The 20,652-nt window shown below is 44.6% G+C and overlaps 1 protein-coding gene across 11 annotated transcripts in view; it reads right to left on the bottom strand.

Moving 5' to 3' along the window:
- The window catches only part of GRAMD1B (GRAM domain containing 1B), a 269,384-nt gene that overhangs the window by 143,838 nt on the left and 104,894 nt on the right, over positions 1-20,652 (bottom strand). For 9 of the 11 annotated variants that reach the window (XM_037736771.1, XM_037736762.1, XM_037736763.1 and 6 more), the window contains exon 2: positions 4,307-4,384. In XM_037736771.1, coding sequence (XP_037592699.1) covers positions 4,307-4,384 — 78 coding nt within the window. The remainder of the gene's footprint in view (positions 1-4,306; positions 4,385-20,652) is intronic. The other 2 variants (XM_037736764.1, XM_037736770.1) reach the window with 1 other exon arrangement.

Below are 20,652 nucleotides of genomic sequence, written 5' to 3'. Positions count from 1 at the left end.
TCTGACCACATTCTCTCTGTTCCTCATACTCACCAATGCAAGTTGATAGAAAACAACATCCCCATCCATCATAAAGAGCCTAGGGGACTGCAAGTGGGTTAGGATGGGAACGAAGGACCAGAGAATAAATCTAGAGAGTTTTTCTGGGCAGAGGTTTAGGTGGAGAACCTTTGTAACATTTCCTTTGGTTGGAGGAGTGAGTGGTTAGAGAGAAGTTAGAATAGAATTCATATCAATCTAAAGTCCCAAATACCAAACAAAAGACAGAGTTCTCTCCAGTTAGCAAGCAGCTATGTCCTTGGGAAAAAATGTATTAGGGTATATACATCTCAGCACTACTCATCTCTTTCAGGAATGCCCCAAGCAACAGAGACAATATAAAGTGAGTTGAGGGGTTGTCAATCATAGAACTGGTAGAAGAAGAGCAACCAAAGACATCATGCTCAGAAATGGACAGTATACTTCTGGAGATTTTTGGTGCGCAGCACAGGGAAGGCGGCTGTGCTGAGGGACCTCTGTGGCCTCTTCTAATTTTGAAATTATGATTGCTGCAATCTAGAAAGCCTTTCACAGAGAGTGGAGGGTACTCCAGGGACTGAAGGAACTGCTATCAGATCGTATCTGATTAAGCATCTTGACAAGGATCTTTGCTCCTTGGAAGTGCCATGTCTCCATATACATCGGTCTAAATTGATGAGCTTAACTGTTTTGATTAATAGGGGGCACAAAACTGAGAACTAGGACAGAACTTACAAGACTTTATAATCTAAAGAAATAAGGATTTGGCCAGGCACAGTGGCTTACGCCTGTAATCCCAGCACTTTGGGAGGGCAAGGCAGGCAGATCACCTGAGGTCGGGAGTACGAGACCAGCCTGACCTACATGGAAAAACACCATCGCTACTAAAAATACAAAATTAGCTGGCATGGCGGCACATGCCTGTAATCCTAGCTACTCGGGAGGCTGAGGCAGGAGAATCGCTTGAACCCAGGAGGCGGAGGTTGCAGTGAGGTGAGATCGTGCCACTGCATTCCAGCTTGAGCAACAAGATCGAAACTCCACCTCAAAAAAAAAAAAAGAAAGAAAGAAAGAAGAACTGAGAGGTTCCACTCTCACCCAGAACGAAATCCCTTTTGACACACCACCCAGCTCTTGCTTGAACACTCCTATGAAGGGAGAGATAACAGTAGCCTCCCTTATCAGCGGTTTGTTATTCACGGTCAAGTGCAGCCAGAAGATATTAAATGGAGGCTGGCTGCGGTGGCGGACACCTGTACTTCCAACACTTTGGGAGGCCAAAGCAGGCGGGTCACTTGATCTCAGGAGTTGAGACCAAACGGAGAAATGTGGCAAGAACTTATCTCTACAAAAATACACAAAAATTAGTCAGGTATAATAGCAGGCACCTATAGTCCCAGATACTCAGGAGGCTAAGGTAGGAAAATCACCTGAGCCTTAGAGGCAGAGGTTGGAGTGAATTGAGGTCACACCACTGCACTTCAGCCTGGGAGACAGAGTGAGACCCTATCTCAAAAAGAAAAAAAAAAAGGAAAAAAAAAAGAAAATATTAAATGGAAATAAACAGCTCCTAAGTTTTAAATTATGTATAATACTGAGAAGAATGATGAAATTGCTCACTGTCCCACCTGGAACATGAAGCATCCCTTTGTCCAGCATATCCACACAGTATACATGCCCCACCCATTAGTCACTTACTTCTCAGTTCTCAGATAAAAAACCAAGTTAGTACAGCTCTATCATAGAAAAGTGTTTTCTCATCCTGATCTGCAATCCTTCTCACTGACTTCTAACCCTCCAGTTATATTTCTTTAGCTTTCAGATATCTAAAAATCTCTTTTCCAAGTTAAATCCCTTTCCGTCAACCAACTCTTTTTTTTTTTGAGACAGAGTCTCACCCTGTTGCCCAGGCTACAGTGCAGTGGCACAGTCCTGACTTACTTCAACCTCCACGTCCTGGGTTCAAGTGATCCTCCTGTCTCAGCCTCCAGAGTAGCTGGGACTACAAGTGTGCACCACCACACCTGGCTAATTTTTGGACTTTCAGTAGAGATGGGGCTTTGGCATGTTGGCCAGGCTGGTCTCGAACTCCTGGCCTCAAGTGATCCATTTGCCTTGGCCTCCCAAAGTGCTGGTACAGGCATGAGCCACCACGCCCAGCTGCAACCAATTCTTATTATAATGATTTAGTTATCATCTGATCATTCTTTTCTGGACTCTAATGCATCAATATTCATTTCCAAAGAACTGGAATAATACATGAGATATGGTCATACTAGTGCAGATTACAATGACATCTTTTTTTTTTAATTCATGCACCATGCTTCCATGAATGAATTAAAAATTTTCAAAGATCATTTGGTAGTGGTGTCATATTATTGGCTCATATCTGGCTGGCAAATAAAAGTATTCTTTTTTTTCACATGAAATCCTATCCAGTTAGGTTGCCTGTGGCAATTCTACATTTGTGAAATAAATATTTTCTAATATAAATATACTATATTATGATATAAATATAGTATCACATTTCACGGACATGTCAAGACTTCATAGTGAGCTGAGCATGGCAGCTCACAACTGTAATTTCAGCACTTTGGGAGACCGAGGCAAGTAAATCACTTGAGGCCATGAGTTTAAGACCAGCCTCACCAACATGGCAAAGCCCCATCTCTACTAAAAATACAAAAATTAGCCAGGTGTGGTGGCGCATGCCTGTAATCCTCCCCAACTACTCCAGAGGCTGAGTGAGGTGGGAGAATCACTTGAACCCAGGAGGTGGAGGTTGCAGTGAGCTGACATTACACCACTGCACTCCAGCCTGTGTGACAAAGCAAGACTCTGGCTCAGAAATAAATAAATAAATAATATCTCCTTGGCTTCCAATCACTGTTTACTCAAAATAATATTAAATCTTGATTCTCTCATCCTTGGTGTTCTCTACCCCCTCTCAGCAGGGGGTTTACCATAAGTTGACAAATGTGGTAAAAGAACCTTCTGCTTTTTCCACCTGGCTTGTTGATAAAAATGATAAACAGAGCTAGACTTCCTTTTAGTTAACATCAATACCATCAACTTTCTGTAGGCAAAGAAGTTTAACTTGCTACAGTAAATCTACCTCTGTCTGCCATTCACAGGCACCACTCAAAGCAGGCACTGGCTGGCTCTCACACTGAGTGCTTAGCTAGCTTTATCTCCAGTCCTCAACCAAGCATGGAAGAGCCTCCATATTCTCATTGCATCCTAAACATCCCACCTCATTTTCCATTAACCCTTAATGCTCTCTGCTGCCATCTGTTGCCAACCAACACCTGACATCCTGGGCTTTGCAACTTCCTCAGGCACAAAATGCCCTTCTCCTGACCCTCATTGTACCCAGCCTACAGGGCATGACTCAAGTCCTAATTCCTCCATGAAGACTTTTTTTTGGACAGAGTCTCCCTCTGTTGCCCAGGCTGGAGTGCAGTAGCATGATCTCTGCTCACTGCAACCTCTGCCTCCCGGGTTCAAGCAGTTCTCCTGCCTCAACCTCAGAGTAGCTGGGACTACAGATATACGCCACCATGTCCAGCTAATTTTTGTATTTTCAGTAGAGATGGGGCTTCACGATGTTAGCCAGGCTGATCTCAAAGTCCTGATCTCAAGTGATCCACCCACCTCAACTTCCCAAAGTACTGGGATTACGGGTATGAGCCACCATGCCCACTTCACTATGAAGTCTTGTCTTTTTTTTTGACACGGAGTCTCGCCGTGTCGCCCAGGCTGGAGTGCAACAGCGTGATCTCGGCTCACTGAAACCTCCACCTCCCGGGTTCAAAGATTCTCCTGTCTCAGCCTCCCCAGTAACTAGGATTACAGGCACACATCACTATGCCTAGCTAATTTTTGTATTTTTAGTAGAGACGGGGTTTCACCATGTTGGCCAGGTGGGTCTCAAACTCCTGACCTTGTGATCCACCTGCCTCGGCCTCCCATAGTGCTGAGATCACAGGTGTGAGCCACCGTGCCCAGCCCACTATGAAGTGTTTTCAACATATTTGGTTTGCCACATGTTGACTTCTTTTGCTGAACACAAAACGCCTCCAGGAGCAGCCCCTTTGTGTTGCTCCTTCTCCTTTCCGGGGTGAAAGCTTTGTCTTTCTAATCAGTCAGGCACAGAGGTCTGAGGCTCTCTCATTCCTCTTCAGTTTTCTACATGCTGTGCACAGAGCAGAAGCACAATCTTCCTCAAACATTCCACCCCACCCCCCTCTATTTTTTGCCCCATCTCACCCTCTGCATTGGACCTTACCTTTCTTCCCGCGCTCGGGGACTCAGGAACCTGCTAGAATCATCGTCGTGGCTGCTCTGCTGACTGCTCTGTTGGCTGCTGAGGAAAGACACAGGATATCAACCGTTAACTTCAGCTTCTTTCTCAACCCTGGGGGAGGTCACTGAGACTTCAGCGAGACAAAGGCATGAGGTTACAAAATTTTAAAGATACAAACTCCCCCAAAAAAGTCTAGCATAGAGAGTGCACAGTTAGACGATATGATAAATGACACAAGGCTGGTAAAATCCCCAGCCATCACACCTGCAGACGGTCTGCTGCCAGCCAAAACAAAAGAGGCCCATCTCACCGCGCTACCACGCTCTTCCCTGGCCGCATATACCTCAAAGAGCAAATGCCTCCAGCATTCTCTCCAGGCACTCCTCTTCCTCTCTCTGATGAGATTATAATCCCGTTCTCCTCAGTCCACCAGAGACTCTCAAGCCACTGACGTGGACTGGGTGGGGTGCTGGGGAAGGGTGTGAGAGGTGTGGGAGGAGGGGAATTCCCCTAAGGCAGAAGACTAGGGGTCACCTAGTCTGCTTCTACAGTAAAGCAAAAGGCTGGATGGGGTCCAGGATCACTTAGTCTGCTACTCTGCCCCCGGGGGAGGCTGAGGAGGATGAGAAATAGAAGAAGGGATAAAGGGTGGAATCTCCACACCTAAGGCACTGTAGGCGATATAATTACACAGCTTTAGTTCAGGCAGAATTCTTTTGAGAGGTCATACCTTAAAGTAATACGGGAAAGAATGGCCTTTCCTCTTACTCCACAGAAAGAAAAACTTATCGGACACTTCAGGACACTAACTGCTCATATACTGATGAACAAATCATTTTTATTAATTATGATTAAATACTCCAGCCATCTGATCAGGAGTCCACAAACTAGAGACTCTAGGCTAAATCCAGAGCCACATGTTTGTGTTCAGCCCCATGAACTAAGGATAGTTTTTGTACTTTTTAGTGGTTGGGAGAAAAAAAATCTAAAAAAGGATATTTCATGACAGGTGAAAGTGACATGAAATTCAAAGGTAGTGTCCACAAATGAAGTTTTACTGGAACACAGCTAAACCTACATTTACATATTAACTTTCCTGTTACCATGTCAGAGCTGAGTGGTTAAGGCAGAGTTGAGTAAGTTGAGTAGTGGCACCATAGGCCTACAAAGCCTACAATGCTCACCATCTGGCCCTTTACAGAGCAAGTTAGCCAACACCTGCTTTACATAGGTTCTACTAATAATAAATCCTTATTACCAGAAAGTTGGACAACGCCTGCTTTACATGGGTTCTATTAATAATACATCCCAATTACCATAAATGCCATTATAACCAAGGCTACCACATAACCAACATCTTCTCCTCATTCTGGTATATCATCTGCTGCACTAAGGTTCACTGGTTTCTATATTCCTTAGCCTAGATGCCCAGTAGAATGCAAACTGGACAATCTTGCCAAGCAAGTGCTTGCTCCAGTGTCTGTACATTCTCAGCCAAAGGAGCACATGAGTTCTGTGGTTACGGTTACAACCATGCTCTTATGTTCCATTCTTCCAGCCAGAAGTAACTGACCTGAAAAGCAATTCACATCAAATTTTCAAACACAGACTCAAGAAACCATACACATACCACACACAACAGGAACCAGAACACCGCTGTACACGAAGCCTCCAGCTGCTTGGCAGAACTCACTGTGCACAGAATCCCGTTCTCTTTCCTTTCCATGTAGCACGTTTTTACAGCTTGTCCACTGTGCAGTGGCTGCTCATCATTTTTACTTATCCAGCTCGGATGGATTTGCCTATTACAAACTCCTCATAACCTAATTCCACTATAATGTTGTGGACCCATGTTACTTGGAACTGACCTGTTACATGCATCAAGCACCCTCTTATAGACAACCTGAGACAAGTGTTACTTCACAGAAGACAGCACCCAGATGACTGGAACTCCAATTCCAAAGCCCACAAAGCTCCAGAGGCAGGTGTCAACAGACAGTATCGGTCTACACAGTGGGAGGACACCATTTACAACTGTTAATTGGGCTCAACCAAGCCAACCACAATCAGCATTGCAGCCTCTTCAAAGCAGAGATCAAACTTGACCCCCATTGAGCCAAGATGGGCTGGTTCTTCCTAGTCCCCCTATCCTCCCTCTGGCAATCAAAATTTTAAAATAAAGCGGACTCCCAGAACTCAAGGCCATGTACACGGATTTCAGAAAAATCATTCTAAGCTGATATTTGCAAGTTATCCCACTAGATGGCACTGTTGACTTCCAAACCAGAACTACAACAAGGAAAATCAATCAAGAGCCTCAAGAACCAGAACTAGGGACCACCGCCTTTCTGGTGCCCTTCTCTGGCCTTCCTTCCCATGGCTTAGAAAACAGTTCCGATGGTGGAGAAGAAAGCAACAATGGATCACCTTAAAACTGTGTATTGGTTCCAAATAAATATCCAACTACATGCATCCAACAAGTATTCATATCACGCTATGTGTACACGAAGCGTCATCAAGACAATGGTTAAGAGTCTATAACATGGAACCAGGCACGTTGGCTTATGCCTGCAATTCCAGCACTTTGGGAGGCTGAGACCGGAGGATCGCTCAAACGCAGGAGTTCCTGATCAGCCTGGGCAACATGGTGAGACTCCATCTCTATAAAAAAAATTAGCCAGGAGTGATGGTATGCACCTGTAGTCCCAGCTACTCGGAAAACTGTGGTGGGAGGATCACTTGAGCCTGGGTGGTCAAGGCTGCAGTGAGCTATAATTGAGCCACTGTATTCCAGCCTAGGTGACAGAGTGAGATTCTATATCAAAAGAAAAAAAAAGAGGGAGCGAGAAACATGAAAGAAAAGGAAGGAAGAAAGGGAGGGAGAAAATGTCTGGGTATGGTTGCTCATGCCTGTAATCCTAGCACTTTGGAAGGTTGAGGTGGGTGGATCACCTGAGGTCAGATTTTCGAGACCAGCCTGGTCAACATGGCGAAAACCCATCTCTACTAAAAATACAAAAAACAAACAAACAAAAAAATTAGCTGGGCATGGTGGCAAACACCTGTAATCCCAGCTACTTGGGAGGCTGAGGCAGGAGAATCACTTGAACCCAGGAGACAGAGGTTGCAGTGAGCCAAAATCATGCCACTGCACTCCAGCCTGGGCGAGAGTGAGACTCTGTCTCAAAAAATAAATAAATAAATAAAAGAAAGGAAGGGAAAAGAAAAGGAAAAGGGAAAGGGAAAGGAAAGGGAAGGGAAGGGGAAAGGGAAAGGAAAGAAAAGGAAGAGAGAAGGAAGGAAAAGGGATGGAAGGGGAGGGAGGAGAATGGGAGGGGAGGGAAGGGAAGGGAGAGAGGAAGGGTGGGGAAGGGAGGGGAAGGAAGGAGAGGGGAGGGGAGGGGAGGGAAGGGAATGGGAGGCGAGGGAAGGGAGGGGAGAGGGGAAGAAAGAGAGGGAAAGAAAAAGAAAGAAGGAGGAAGGAAAAACAGAAAGAAATGCGAAGTACAGAAAAGAGTATCTGTCACATCTTAACTGCTATATAAATGGTAGATACCATTATCCTATATGCAGGGCATCATTTTGTGGGTTATAGGAAAAGAGAGACATGAATCAGACAAGGACAGTTTGCTCTCAAAGTGCTTAGAATCTGTAAAGTAAGATTCAATATAAATAACGATATTTAAAAGCAGAAAAATGATAACTCTCAATAGTATATATTAAATGCTATGGGACACAGAATGCAGAAACATCATGTCCTTCTGGAACCAGTAAGAGAATTCCATCTTAACAACAAGATTTTTGTGCTGACACTCAAAATTGGATAGACTCACAACATGCAGAAATGCGAAGAAAAGGCATTCGAGTTTAATTTCATTCACCACTCTCATGTACCCAGCACTAGGAGACAGTGCTGTAAAGATGATCAGGACATGGTCTCTCCAGCAAAGAGCTCTCAGTCTAAGACGTACAAATATTCACCACGGACTGCCATGCAGCAGCAACAGTAAAAATGAACAAGGTGTAGCTGGCGGACACCTCTGTTGGAAAGCTCCAGGGAACACATCGAGAGGTGAACATTGAGCTGTGGGGACTGTAGATAAATCCATGGTGGTAACAGGCATAGGGCATACACAGGATCCTTCCTTCTCGAGTACCCCCAGCAGAGACCTGGTCCTCTCTCCTCCCATTGTTTGAGCTTGTTTTTCAACAGTCTTAAAGAAATTAAATGGGCTGAGAGCGGTGGCTCATGCCTGTAATCCCAGTACTTTGGGAGGTAGAGGGGGGTGGATCACCTGAGGTCAGGAGTTTGAGACCAGCCTGGCCAACATGGTGAAACCCTGTCTCTACTAAAAATACAAAAATTAGTCAGGTGTGATGGTGCCTGCCTGTAATCCCAGCTACTCAGGAAGCTGAGGCAGGAGAATCACTTGAGCCTGGGAGATGGAGGTTGTAGTGAGCCAAGATCATGCCACTGCCCTCCAGCCTGGGTGACAGAGCGAGACTCTGTCTCAAAAAAAAATTAAAAAATAAGTTAAATGGATATCAACCATTCTTCCATGCAATCCCATGAAATAATATTGTTGAGCAGAATTTCCAGAGATTCAGACACTGCCTCATCCTCTCGCACACACTCTTTCAATTCTTCTCTTATATGAGCCTTTTCCAATGATACAGGTCACCTGAACTCCAGGCAGCTCACACTGCTCCCTAAATAAAGTCTTCTGAGACCATGAAAAAAAGCAACCTCCATGGCAGAGTGTTTATAAAGGAATGCAGAATGTTACAAGGTCACAAAACACATCCCCATCCACTCCAGATTAGTCAAGGACTTGGTGGGATAAGGCCTCCAGTCTGGGTCCACTCTGGGATTCAGGGGGTTGAAAAGAACTTGGAGGAAGTCCAGCAGATGAAGCTGTCTGTTGGAAACCGTGAAAAAGAAACTCTAAACTAGGATTTAGAATGACTTCACCTGGGCACTGGATGACTGAAAGATGGCTTAACACTTCAAGGAAGGGAATTTGTATAGCCACTGCTTGCCATTCGCTCAAGAGAGCTAGACATGGAACTAGGATGACTTAAATCCCTCCTGCTGTTCATTCACGCTTCAGATAAAAGTCATTGTATAAATTAAATTTTGGAACAGTAGAACGTGTTCCTAAATAAAGTGGGGAAGCTCTTGGTAAAATTCTTGGATATTCCCGAGGGAAACCAGCTGAAGCAGAATCCTGGTTTTGTTGAAGACCAGCATGCTAGTGCAGGAGCTTATCCTGGAAGATCACATCAATACCTGCAGCACTGGAAAGGACTGGGAAAATCTGTAGGAATCTGAGCCAAAGCATGCTCCACAAGGCAGAAATTCACTAGGCTGTGACCAGGAAGCTCCGGAATGCGGGCTGGGCAAATTCTCCTGATTCCAGTGATCTCCCTTCCTCCCTTCCTGTAAGCAGGACAAGTGCAGAAAGCACAGACTAAACCCACAAACCACCAGGAAGCCGTCCTTCTGCCGTCTGAAAGGCACAGCTCTACTGCTAGAAAGACGGAATATGGTAACCTCTACTGAGTAGGTGTTTCCTAGGGAGAAACAGCTCTTTCTCTTCCAGGCAACACTACGGAAGTCACAGCTGCCTAAGCCCCGAAGGGGTTCTGAGAGATTCAGGTGGTCCCAAGCAGTCATGGGGGCATGCGGGCTGTAATTCAGTATTTCCAGAGCCTGATGGAAACTACATTTACCCACACCAAGGCTGCATTGACTAATACACCGCATTTCTTTACTTCTGGCTGCAATTGAGGCCGTCTTGCCTGTTAGTATCAATTATCTCATGCTAATGAGAAGCTGCAGAAGCCTCTGGCTGGCAGTTAGAGATGTCTTTGTTAATAAAAACAGGGAAATAAATTATTTGAAGCAGTGATACAGTAGAAACCAAGGCAGACGAGCCTGGGTTCGCCCCCAGCTTTGTGGCTTTTCTGCTTTTTTGGACTGAGGTCCTTGGGATATAGGCTTTGTTTCTTATTAGCCTTCTAACCTTGACCAAGTCACTTATCCTCCCTTAGCCTATTTCCTGAAAAATGGAGACTTATTGTGATTACTCACAACTTAGTCCTCTATTTATAGAACTGCCTAGAGGATTAAGTTGTGAATAATCCAGTCACAGTATCTGAGTTCAGGATATGGCGTCAGAGAGACGCACACTCTAGTCCTGACTCTGACACTTAGCAGAGAGGGAGATCGAGAACATTGTTTCACTTTTCTAAGAGTCAGATGTGGGTAACAATGCATGCCTTAAAAGACTGCAGCTCTGTTGGATTCGAGATTGTCGTTACTTTTAAAAGAATTAAAAGCAAAAAGAAGAACACTGCAGTGGGGATTAGAAATGGTGGAAATCATCTACAGAGCATGTCTAGGCAGTCTCTATCAGGCCCTTGGTGAGTGTATAATAAATGATGGATATCTATTACACTGAGTATTCACAGTTAGTGAGTCAGAATATTTTGAAACATCCAATGCATGGGAGAAGAAAAACAAAGGAGGCCCTTAGCCTGAAAAGTGGGGCCTCACTACCACTGACAGAAGAGAGAGCTGGGTTTTCGTGCTAAATTATTTCTACATGTAAAATGACTCTGGCATTTACTGCTTCAGCTTCAGGAGGAAAGGTGTATGGGGGAAGAGAAGGCAGGTGGCAAAGATGGAGAGAATAAAGGAAAACACTTTCTGTGTGTCACCTGGGGGGCAGGTATGGAAAAGTCTAATAATAGAAAATAAGTAAACAAATGTGATTGAGGTAACTGCCAACTCCTTACACAACGTCCTTCAATATCCTCAAACACCACGTAGAAATAACACACTCGAGGTGAATACTGAGAATTTGTCTACCAAGGTTATCGGGTTCACTTCTGCTTAGTAGCTCCTGAGGGAACCGGCAGCAAGGTGGGTAGAATCCCTGGTCAAAGATTCAGGGATTCAAAATCCAGCTAAATGTCTTCCTAGCTCATTAGAACTCATGAATGCTTCTCTATTTAATGGTTCTTGGGACTGGGTGAGGTGGCTCACACCTGTAATCTCAGCATTTTGGGAGGTTGAGGCAGGAGGATCGCTTGAGCCCAGAAGTTCAAGACCAGCCTAGGCAATACAGTGAGACTCCATCTCCACACACAAAAAAATGTTTTTAAACTGGCAGGGGATGCGTGCCTGTAGTCGTAGCTACTCACAATATAGGACTTAAGAAGAAATTATTTAGGCAGATAGTGAGGGTAACGAAGTCCTCGGCAAGACTTTTCTGTTAATGAAAAGCATCCTCCAAATCATTGTCTTTTCTAACAAAGAGTAGCCTGTAAAATCAAGCTGCAGACATAGACAAGCAAGCTGGAAGCTTGCCAGGGTGAATGCCTGCAGTTGTGCCAACAGGAAAAGGCTACCTGGGACTAGGCAGTTCAAAATGGTGGCTCCATCTTCCCTTCTCTTTGCCAGCTGTGTGTATAGTAAGGAGCAGACAACACGGTGCCAAGTGCAAAGCCCATCTGCATAATAAGATTAGGGTGGAGTGGCCAGCCTTCCCCCTGGCTATGTAAAAGTCACACCTGGTCCAACCAAGCTGTGAACGCTTGTAAATCAGACACCACCTCCTCAAGCCTGTGTATAAAATGTGGTGCACTGCTGCGCGGGCCAGAATTCCCACTCGAGCGCCCCTTTCTCTTGCAAGAGTTGTTCTCTTTTCTCTTTCTTTTGCCTATTAAACCTTCACTCCTAAACTCACTCCTCCTGTGTGTCTGTGCCCTTAATATCCTTGGCATGAGATGACAAACCTGGGGATATTGCCCCAGACAGGCCAAGGTGGGAGGATCGCTTGCGCCAAAGAGATCAAAGTCACAATGTACTATCACACCACTGCGCTCCAGTGAAACTATATCTCCAAAAAAATAAAATAGTTCACCTCTGAACATACCCGTATCTGTGTTTAACAAAAGAAAAGGCTTTCCCTCCACGTCTTTCTTTTATTTATTTATTTATTTTTTAGACAGTCTTGCTGAAGTTCAGTGACACAATTTCAGCTCACTGCAACCTCTGCCTCCCGAGCTCAAGTGATCCTCCCACCTTAGCCTCCTGAGTAGCTGGGATTACAGGCCCACACCACCACGTTGGGCTAATTTTTGTATTTTTAGTAGACAGGGTTTTGCCATGTTGGCCAGGCTTGTCTCAAACTCCCAGCCTCAAATGACCCGCCTGCAGTGGTCTCCCAAAGTGCTGGGATTACAGGCACGAACCACACCGTACCCAGCCTTATTTTTCCTCTCTTGATGGCCACTTTATTGCAAGAATATACATACTACTTGGTAACTGCTGAACTTATTAAAACAACAGTATAATAAACTCAGGAGCTTTACTATGTAGATTCCTTGGCCCTCTCCAAACATACGAAGTCAGAGTCTGAACCTGTCCAGGTATGCACATTTTTAAAAAGCTTAAAAATGATTCTAGGGGGCAACCAGGATTTGAGATCCACTGGGTGTTATACTAAAGCCCCTACTTCTTCACCACTGCTTTGTGAATTAATCTATTGCAATGTGCACCCCATGCCTACCTCTCCTGGGGTTTACCAGAAGGACCTCTGTTACACCAAGGCCGATGACAGCAGTTAAATCTTAATCTATGACCAGCCAGGCAGATCTGACATTGATGACTAGTCTCATTCTTGAAACGCACGCTTCTTGCCTTCTCTGGCGTCATTCTCTCCTGCTTCTGGCATTTTGTCCTACTTTCATTTCTTTTTCTGGGGAAGCTTCATGGGCTCTTCTACTTGGTCCTAAAATGTTTCCTGGGACTCATTCAGACACTCATTTAATAAAATTACCAAGAATCAACTATGTCAACTATGTAATAGGCATTGTTCTAAAATCTAGATACTGGGTATAGAGCAGTAAATGAAACAGACGAGGTCTCTGCTCTTAAGGAGTTTACATTCTATTGGGTTCCTGCTTCTTCCTGTTTTGTACCAGGGAAACCTAGGTTTTGTGGACCTCTGAAATTGTTATCAGTGTAATGTGCAATAATACTATACGTTTCTGAGAGAGGTTTACAGCCTTCATCAGATTCTCAAGTATGCCTGAGCCCATACGAGGTTAAAATCTACTGCAATACATCTCTTTGTGGGATCTTGTCACACTCAAGGTTTCAATTACTATGGATACGCTGATAACTCCCAAAGATAGCAGAGCACAGAGCTGAGCTGTCCAATACATGGCCACTGGTCACATGTACCTACATATTAAAAATGCAATTCCTTAGTCACACCAGTTACATTTTCTTCCTTCCTTCCTTCCTTCCTTCCTTCTCCTTTCCTTCCTTCCTTCCTTCTCCTTTCCTTCCTTCCTTCTCCTTTCCTTCCTTCCTTCCTTCTCCTTTCCTTCCTTCCTTCCTTCTCCCTTCCTTCCTTCTTTCTCCCTTCCTTCTCCCTTCCTTCCTTCCTCTCTCTCTTTCTTTCTTTCTTTTGAGACAGAGTTTCGCTCTTGTTGTCCAGGTTGGAGTGCAATGGCGCAATCTCGGCTCACTGCAACCTCCGCCTCTCAGGTTCAAGAGATTCTCCCGCCTCAGCCTCCCAAGTATCTGAAATTACAGGAACCCTCAACAACACCCGGCTAAAATTGTATTTTTTGTTTGTTTTTTGTATATATTTTTTGAGACAGAGTCTCACTCTATCGTCCGGTGTGGATTGTAGTGGCGCAATCTCGGCTCACTGCAACCTCCACCTCCCAGGTTCAAGTGATTGTCCTGCCTCAGTCTCCCAAGTAGCTGGGATTACAGGCACCCACCATTACGCCCAGCTAACTTTTTGTATTTTTAGTAGAGACGGGGTTTCCTCCATGTTGGTCAGGCTGGTCTCAACTCCCGACCTCAGGTGATCTGCCTGCCTCAGCCTCCCAAACTGCCGGGATTTTAGGCACATTTCAAGTACTCAACATTTACATGTGGCTAGTGGCTTCAACATGGACAGTACAGATAGAGAACATTTTCATTATTGCAGAAAGCTTTATTGGACAGCATGGGTATGGATCAAACCCAGGATTTGAGTTCTAGCTTGACCACTTGTTTTCTTAGAAACTCAGAGCAAATTTCTTAACCTTTCTCTACATTCCCATCCTTTTATCTGTCAAAATGTAAGTAACTTCACAGACCTGTTGTGAGGATTAAGCTAGTTAATTAATATCTAGCACTTAAAGTGTTAGCCCTTCCTAGTTTACTTTTCGTGTTCCAAGTTCTCGTGTTCTCTTACTCGGGAGGCTGAGGCAGGAGAATTGCTTGAACCCAGGAGGCAGAGGCTGTAGTGCGTCGAGATCGTGCCACTGCACTTCAGCCTGAGTGACAGAGTGAGACCCTGTCGAGAGAAAGAAAGAAAGAAAGAAAGAAATTGAGAGAGAGAGAGAGAGAAAGAGAGAGAGAGAGAAAGAAAGAAAGAAAGAAAGAAAGAAAGAAAGAAAGAAAGAAAGAAAGAAAGAAAGAAAGAAAGAAAGAAAGAAAGAAAGGGGGAGAAAGAAAGAAAAAGAGAGAGGAAGGAAGGAAGGAAGGAAGGAAGGAAGGAAGGAAGGAAGGAAGGAAGGAAATTGTTAGTTGGCTGGGCATGGTGGCTTGTGCCTGTAATCCTAGTATTTTAGGAGGCCAAGGTGGGGCTATCACCTGAGCCTTGAAATTTGAGGCCAGCCTGGACATAATGGTGAAACCCTGTCTATTTTTAAAATAAATAAAAGGAAAACAAATGAGAGCTACTCTTGGCAGTTTTATAAATAGCAACTGTCTTCTAAATAAGAAATAGTTAGCTTTTGTATGGTTTTGTGAGATGAGTTGGAGATAATATTTTAAGTGTCTTCTGTAGTGTGGGTGTGCAAGTCCTTAAGGAATTGATTTCACTCTTGCTTGTGGGCAGGAGTCCTGAATGTGGCTCAATCGAGGAGAACCTCCGGTGTGTAGACTGGTCTTTGTGGACCCCAGTAAAGTCAATGTGAACCACAGTAAGCTCATCTGGGGGTGCCCTTATCTGTGTCATTAGAGAGATTATTCTATTTCCCCAGCATTCACTCTACTTGGTTATTTTCTTATTCCCTTTTTGTCCTCCTATGCAATACATATTTATGTCAGAGTTGTAACTTTTCAACATAAAGTCATTTAAACAACAAAAATGCAGCACTTAACAGAAGGCTGGCAAGTAAATAAACACATCCCCAACAACTGTTAATAATACTTTTTTTTTTCTTGTGCCATCAGGTAGAAGAACAAAGAAAGAAAAAGAGAGAGAGAGAGAGAGAGAGAGAAAAGAGCTAAAGAAAGAAAGAAAAAAGAGAGAAAAGAAAGAAAAGACAGAGAGAAAAGAAGACAAGAAAATAAATAATACTTTTTTTAGCATCGTAGATTTGCAGAGGTACAGAGTTCTCTTAAATGTCCAACAGGAATCTCAAACTGAGTATGCCCACCACTGAATTCACCATCTTTTTCTCCTCTCCTTATACTCCACAAGTAAAGACTCATATGAACTAGAAATGTACTCCCACGTCAGTTTGACACCAAGTCCTACAGACCTTACTTTCTTCATGACTCTCAAATCCATCCGCCCTCCATTCATTGCTCCGACAGCTGCTGTCTGAGATCAAGCTCTCATCACTCCTCATCCAGGTTACTTTAATAGGCTCTTCACTGTTCTCCCCGTTGCCACTCTGGCCCCACTCCAATCTATCCTGACACTGAAACAATGGTCTTACAGGAACACCGATTTAATCATGTCTCTTCCTGGCTTAAAATCCTTAAGCCTTCCCATGATTTTGGACCAAGTTCCAACTCTTTATCTGAGCAACAGCCTCATAACCTGACTTGCCTCACTTTCCAGCTCCCTCACCTCACCCCTACTCTCCACTCCAGCGCTACTACTTGCCTCTGCCTTTTAATTTGCCCTTCTACTGGCCTGGCAGAGCCTTTTCTCTCACCCTTCTTTGTCCCAGTAATTCCCATCATGGAAGCAATGTAGTGCAGGGGTTGAGGTTGAGGTCTCTAGCTCTGGACTGCCTGCATTGAAGTCTTGACTCTTCCACCTATGCTGCTGATGTCCAGCCTCTATAAAATGGGGGTGACAATAGGCCACCACCCACATTATGATCTTATATCGCCCACACTATCTTTTTCCTTTTTTGAGACAGGGTCTCGATCTGTCACCCAGGCTGGATGCAATGGCAGGATCTTGGCTCACTGCAAACTCTGCCTCCTAAGCTCAAGCAATCCTCCCACTTCAGCCTCCTGAGTAGCTGGGACTACAGGTGTGCCACCGTCACGCCAGGCTAATTTTGTATTTTTTTGTAAAAACAAGGTCTTATCATCTTGCCCAAGCTTGTCTTGAACCCCTGGGCTCAAGGGATCCACCCACCTTGGCCTCCCGAAGTTCTAGGATTACAGTTGTGAGCCACTATACCTGGCCTGCACTACCCTTTGTCATAAACAATTATCATACTCCTGTGACACAGTAATTAATGATTCATTTCCCTGAACCTTCTACCATACTATAAATTATTTGAGACCATAGGTCCCATTGTGTCATTTCTTTCCACCCACAGTGCCTAGCCATCTGAAGTATATAACACATATCTGATGAATGTGCAAATATCTAGCCCTAACCTCCCATGATGTATTTGTAAAGGTCTCCACTTCCACTGGTCTGCCCAGAAAGACACCTTGCTGAGTACTCTCAAATCAGCACAGATTGCACTTTCCTTCCTTGCACATCAATACTTTTTGAACGTCTATGTTGAAAGTAACCTGCTAGGTCTTGCTGGATGTGTAAGGCATGGTCCATGACATCAGGGAGCCTATCACTCATCCTGATGTGTCATGCATCCATCCATGTTTCCACCAACTATGTTTTAGGTATTGGTTCCAGGCTCTGGAGATGCTGACTTCTTCCCACTAAAGAAGCCACCATAACAAAACCCTCCAGGATCTTCCAAATGCCAAGGCTCCTCTGTCCTGCCCCTGTGCCAAAGCTGTGGCCCAACTCTCAGTTATCCAACAGGAGGAAGCCATATCTCAAGCCTGACAGCGTCTCCGTGAGAAGGATGAGAAGGAAAGAATGTGGCTCTCCATTTAGACATTACCAGTGAAAGTCAGTAAAAAAAAAAAAAAGTGTTGAAAACCAAGGCTACGATGTTTTTGTTTGTTTCTTTCTTTCTGAATTATCTATGAGTATAATTTTTTTTAAAAATAGAGACAGGGGCCGAGCGCAGTGGCTCAAGCCTGTAATCCCAGCACTTTGGGAGGCTGAGGTGGGTGGATCACGAGGTCAAGAGATCGAGACCATCCTGGTCAACATGGTGAAACCCCGTCTCTACTTAAAATACAAAAAATTAGCTGGGCATGGTGGTGCGTGCCTGTAATCTCAGCTACTCAGGAGGTTGAGGCAGGAGAATTGCCTGAACCCAGGAGGCGGAGGTTGCGGTGAGCTGAGATCACGCCATTGCACTCCAGCCTGGGTAACAAGAGTGAAACTCCGTCTCAAAAAAAATAAATAAATAAATAAACAAAAATAAAATAAAAAAATAGAGACAGGGTTTCCCTATGTCACCCAGGCTGGTCTTAAACTCCTGGGTGCAAGCGATCCTCCCACCTCGGCTTCCCAAAGTGCTAGGATTACAGGCATGAGCCACCGCGCCCAGCCTAAATCTTTGTTTTCGACAGTCGGCATGATCCTCATCCTTTAACTAAACTGCTCCAGTATAAAGAGGAGTTCAAGTACCTTCTCCATCCATTTTCTTTCACAAGGTCAGGCCAGGAAACACAGAGGGTCTTCACTTCTGTTCCCTACAACGTCCCAACTTTCTCTCCAACAAGAACCATCAAGCAATATTCCCAAGTGTGTTTCATTTTTTTTTTTTTCAAGACACAGTTTCATTCTTGTTGCCCAGGCTGGAGTGCAGTGGTGTAATCTCAGCTTGCTGCAACCTCCACCTCCCGGGTTCAAGTGATTCTCCTGCCTCAACCTCCCAAGTAGCTGGGATTATAGGTGTGAGCCATCACGCTCAGCTACTTTTTGTATTTTTAGTTAGAGACGGGGTTTCACTGTGTTGGCCAGGCTACTCTTGAACTCCTGACCTCAGGTGATCCACCCGCCTCACCCTCCCAAAGTGCTGGATTACAAGCATGAGCCACAGTGCCCGGCTCCAAGTGTGTTTCTAATGAAAGACACACAACTACCATTCAGAGCTTCAGGTCAGCCTCCAAGGACATGTCTCACCACATTGGGTTGATAGAATTCAAGTCAAACAAAGGAATGTTTTAGGCTAGCTTGTAACAGAAAAACGTACATGTGGTTTCCATTAGGCTTCTAGAAATATGAAAACGGGGACTCCTCCCTCTAAGGAGCCGTCAGCTTGGGCATTCAACATACATACCGCTCTTCGCTTGGTCTCTTCTTGGCTTCTCTTCCCCTACCAATCTCTGAAAAGTTGCCCCGAGAGTTCTGTCCAGAGTCTCTTTCTCTTCTCACACTGCGCACTCTCCTCAAACAATGTCATCCATACCCATGGCTCCAACAAAAAGCCACATGTTCGCTCCCAAACCAGTATCTAAAACTCCTACTGTTCCACCAAGCTCCAGTCCCTCATATCCAGCTGTTTACAGGACGTCACCAAAACCCTGCCTCCCTAGGCTCATCCCACAGCATGTCCAAAACTACTCTTTTCCCTTCCCACACCCTCACTGCTCCACAACAACTCCCATCTGCCTGCCTTAGTCAGTCACCTGCACCACCATCCATCCACTTAGTTGAACAAACAAGGAAACGCAGAAACAGTTCCAGCAGTTCCTTCTCCTCTACTCCCTGCCTTCAATCTATCACTGAGTTCTATTGGTGCCAACCTTTGAAACATCTTTTATATCCATATTCTCCTCTCTATTCCTAATGTCCTTGCTCTAGTCCAAATGTCAGTATCACCCTGGCTACATAAGAATCACCTGGAAACATTAAAAAAAAGAAAAAGTTTCCCATTCCCTCCTTGATTCTGGATTCTGATTCAGGGGTCTTGGGTTGGAGCCTAAAGGGTTTTTAACAGGCATCTGAGGTTTGGTGAGAACTACTGACACTCCACTCTATTGAAATGGCCTTTTACCTGTGCTGATAGATGTTTTAACAACCAGACTGGTGTGGGGGCGCTGATTTGTATTATTTGCCAATTTCTGCCATGTATACTCCCACCATGATTGATTTCTGCTATGAGTGAAATTAGATTGAGAAATGATATACACAGTCAGCATTTACAAGTAAATGCCAGCTGGCCCCAGCACACTAATGTGTCTGGATGTTATTATTTATTATTATTATTATTATTATTATTTGGAGGCCTTGTCTTGCTAGCTCTGTCTCCCAGGCTGGAGTGCAGTGGCATGAACATGGTTCACTGCAGTCTTGAACTCCCAGGCTCAAGCAATCCTCCCACCCCAGCCTGCCAAGTAGCTGGGACCACAGGTGTGCACTACAACACCCAGCTAATTTTCTTTTTTTAATTTGTAGAAATGGGGTTTCCCTGTATTGCCCAGGCTGGTCTTGAGCTCCGCAGTTCAAGCGACCCTCCTGCCTCGGCCTCCCAAAGTGCTGGGACTACAGGCATAAGCTACTGTGCCCAGCCCTGTTATCTTCTAAAATGGCTCTAATCAAGTCTCTTCCCAAGTTAAAGTCCCTTTGAGTCTTCCTATAATGCCACAGAATACAGCCCAAAGTTTTCTGCCTGCCACACAAGGCCTTACTACATGAAACTGACCTCCCCATTAGAAAGCTCTTTCTGAGCCCTTTACGCTATTTTCCTTTCTGGGACTTGGGTTCCCCAAATATCCCATGCGCATACGTTCCTGCAAATTTTGCACATGTTGTGCTCTCCACTTTCTCTTCCCTTCCCTTCTACATGATCTGTACCTTCCACCCTGGCCTGTTGGGCGCCGTGTCACACAGAGGCCTGTCTCTTCCTTTTGGTACATTCAAAGATTAACTCATCGACTTTTATCCCTGCTGACCCAGAGCTCTGCCTCCTTTGAGCCGCAGGGCTAATGACAAATCCAAGTCTGCACAGTTATTACCAATGAGACTGGTAGCTCTGCCTGTACAGTGGAGAGAATTTGTTGTCTGCATCAGAGAACACCTCCTTTAGTGCCAACTCTGGCTGCTTTTTTCAATTCATTCAAGATACTGCATACTAATATGTTGTATTTAATACTAGACATAAACCTTCCCATTAAAACACTTACTCCAAGTCTACAAAGTGCTCCCATGTATATGCTTCCAACTTTTTTTCTTTTTTTTTTTTTTTTT

The sequence above is a fragment of the Cebus imitator genome, unplaced genomic scaffold (genome assembly GCF_001604975.1).
Source record: "Cebus imitator isolate Cc_AM_T3 unplaced genomic scaffold, Cebus_imitator-1.0 Scaffold28, whole genome shotgun sequence".
NCBI lineage: Eukaryota > Metazoa > Chordata > Mammalia > Primates > Cebidae > Cebus > Cebus imitator.
This window is presented reverse-complemented; position numbering and strand designations above follow the sequence as displayed.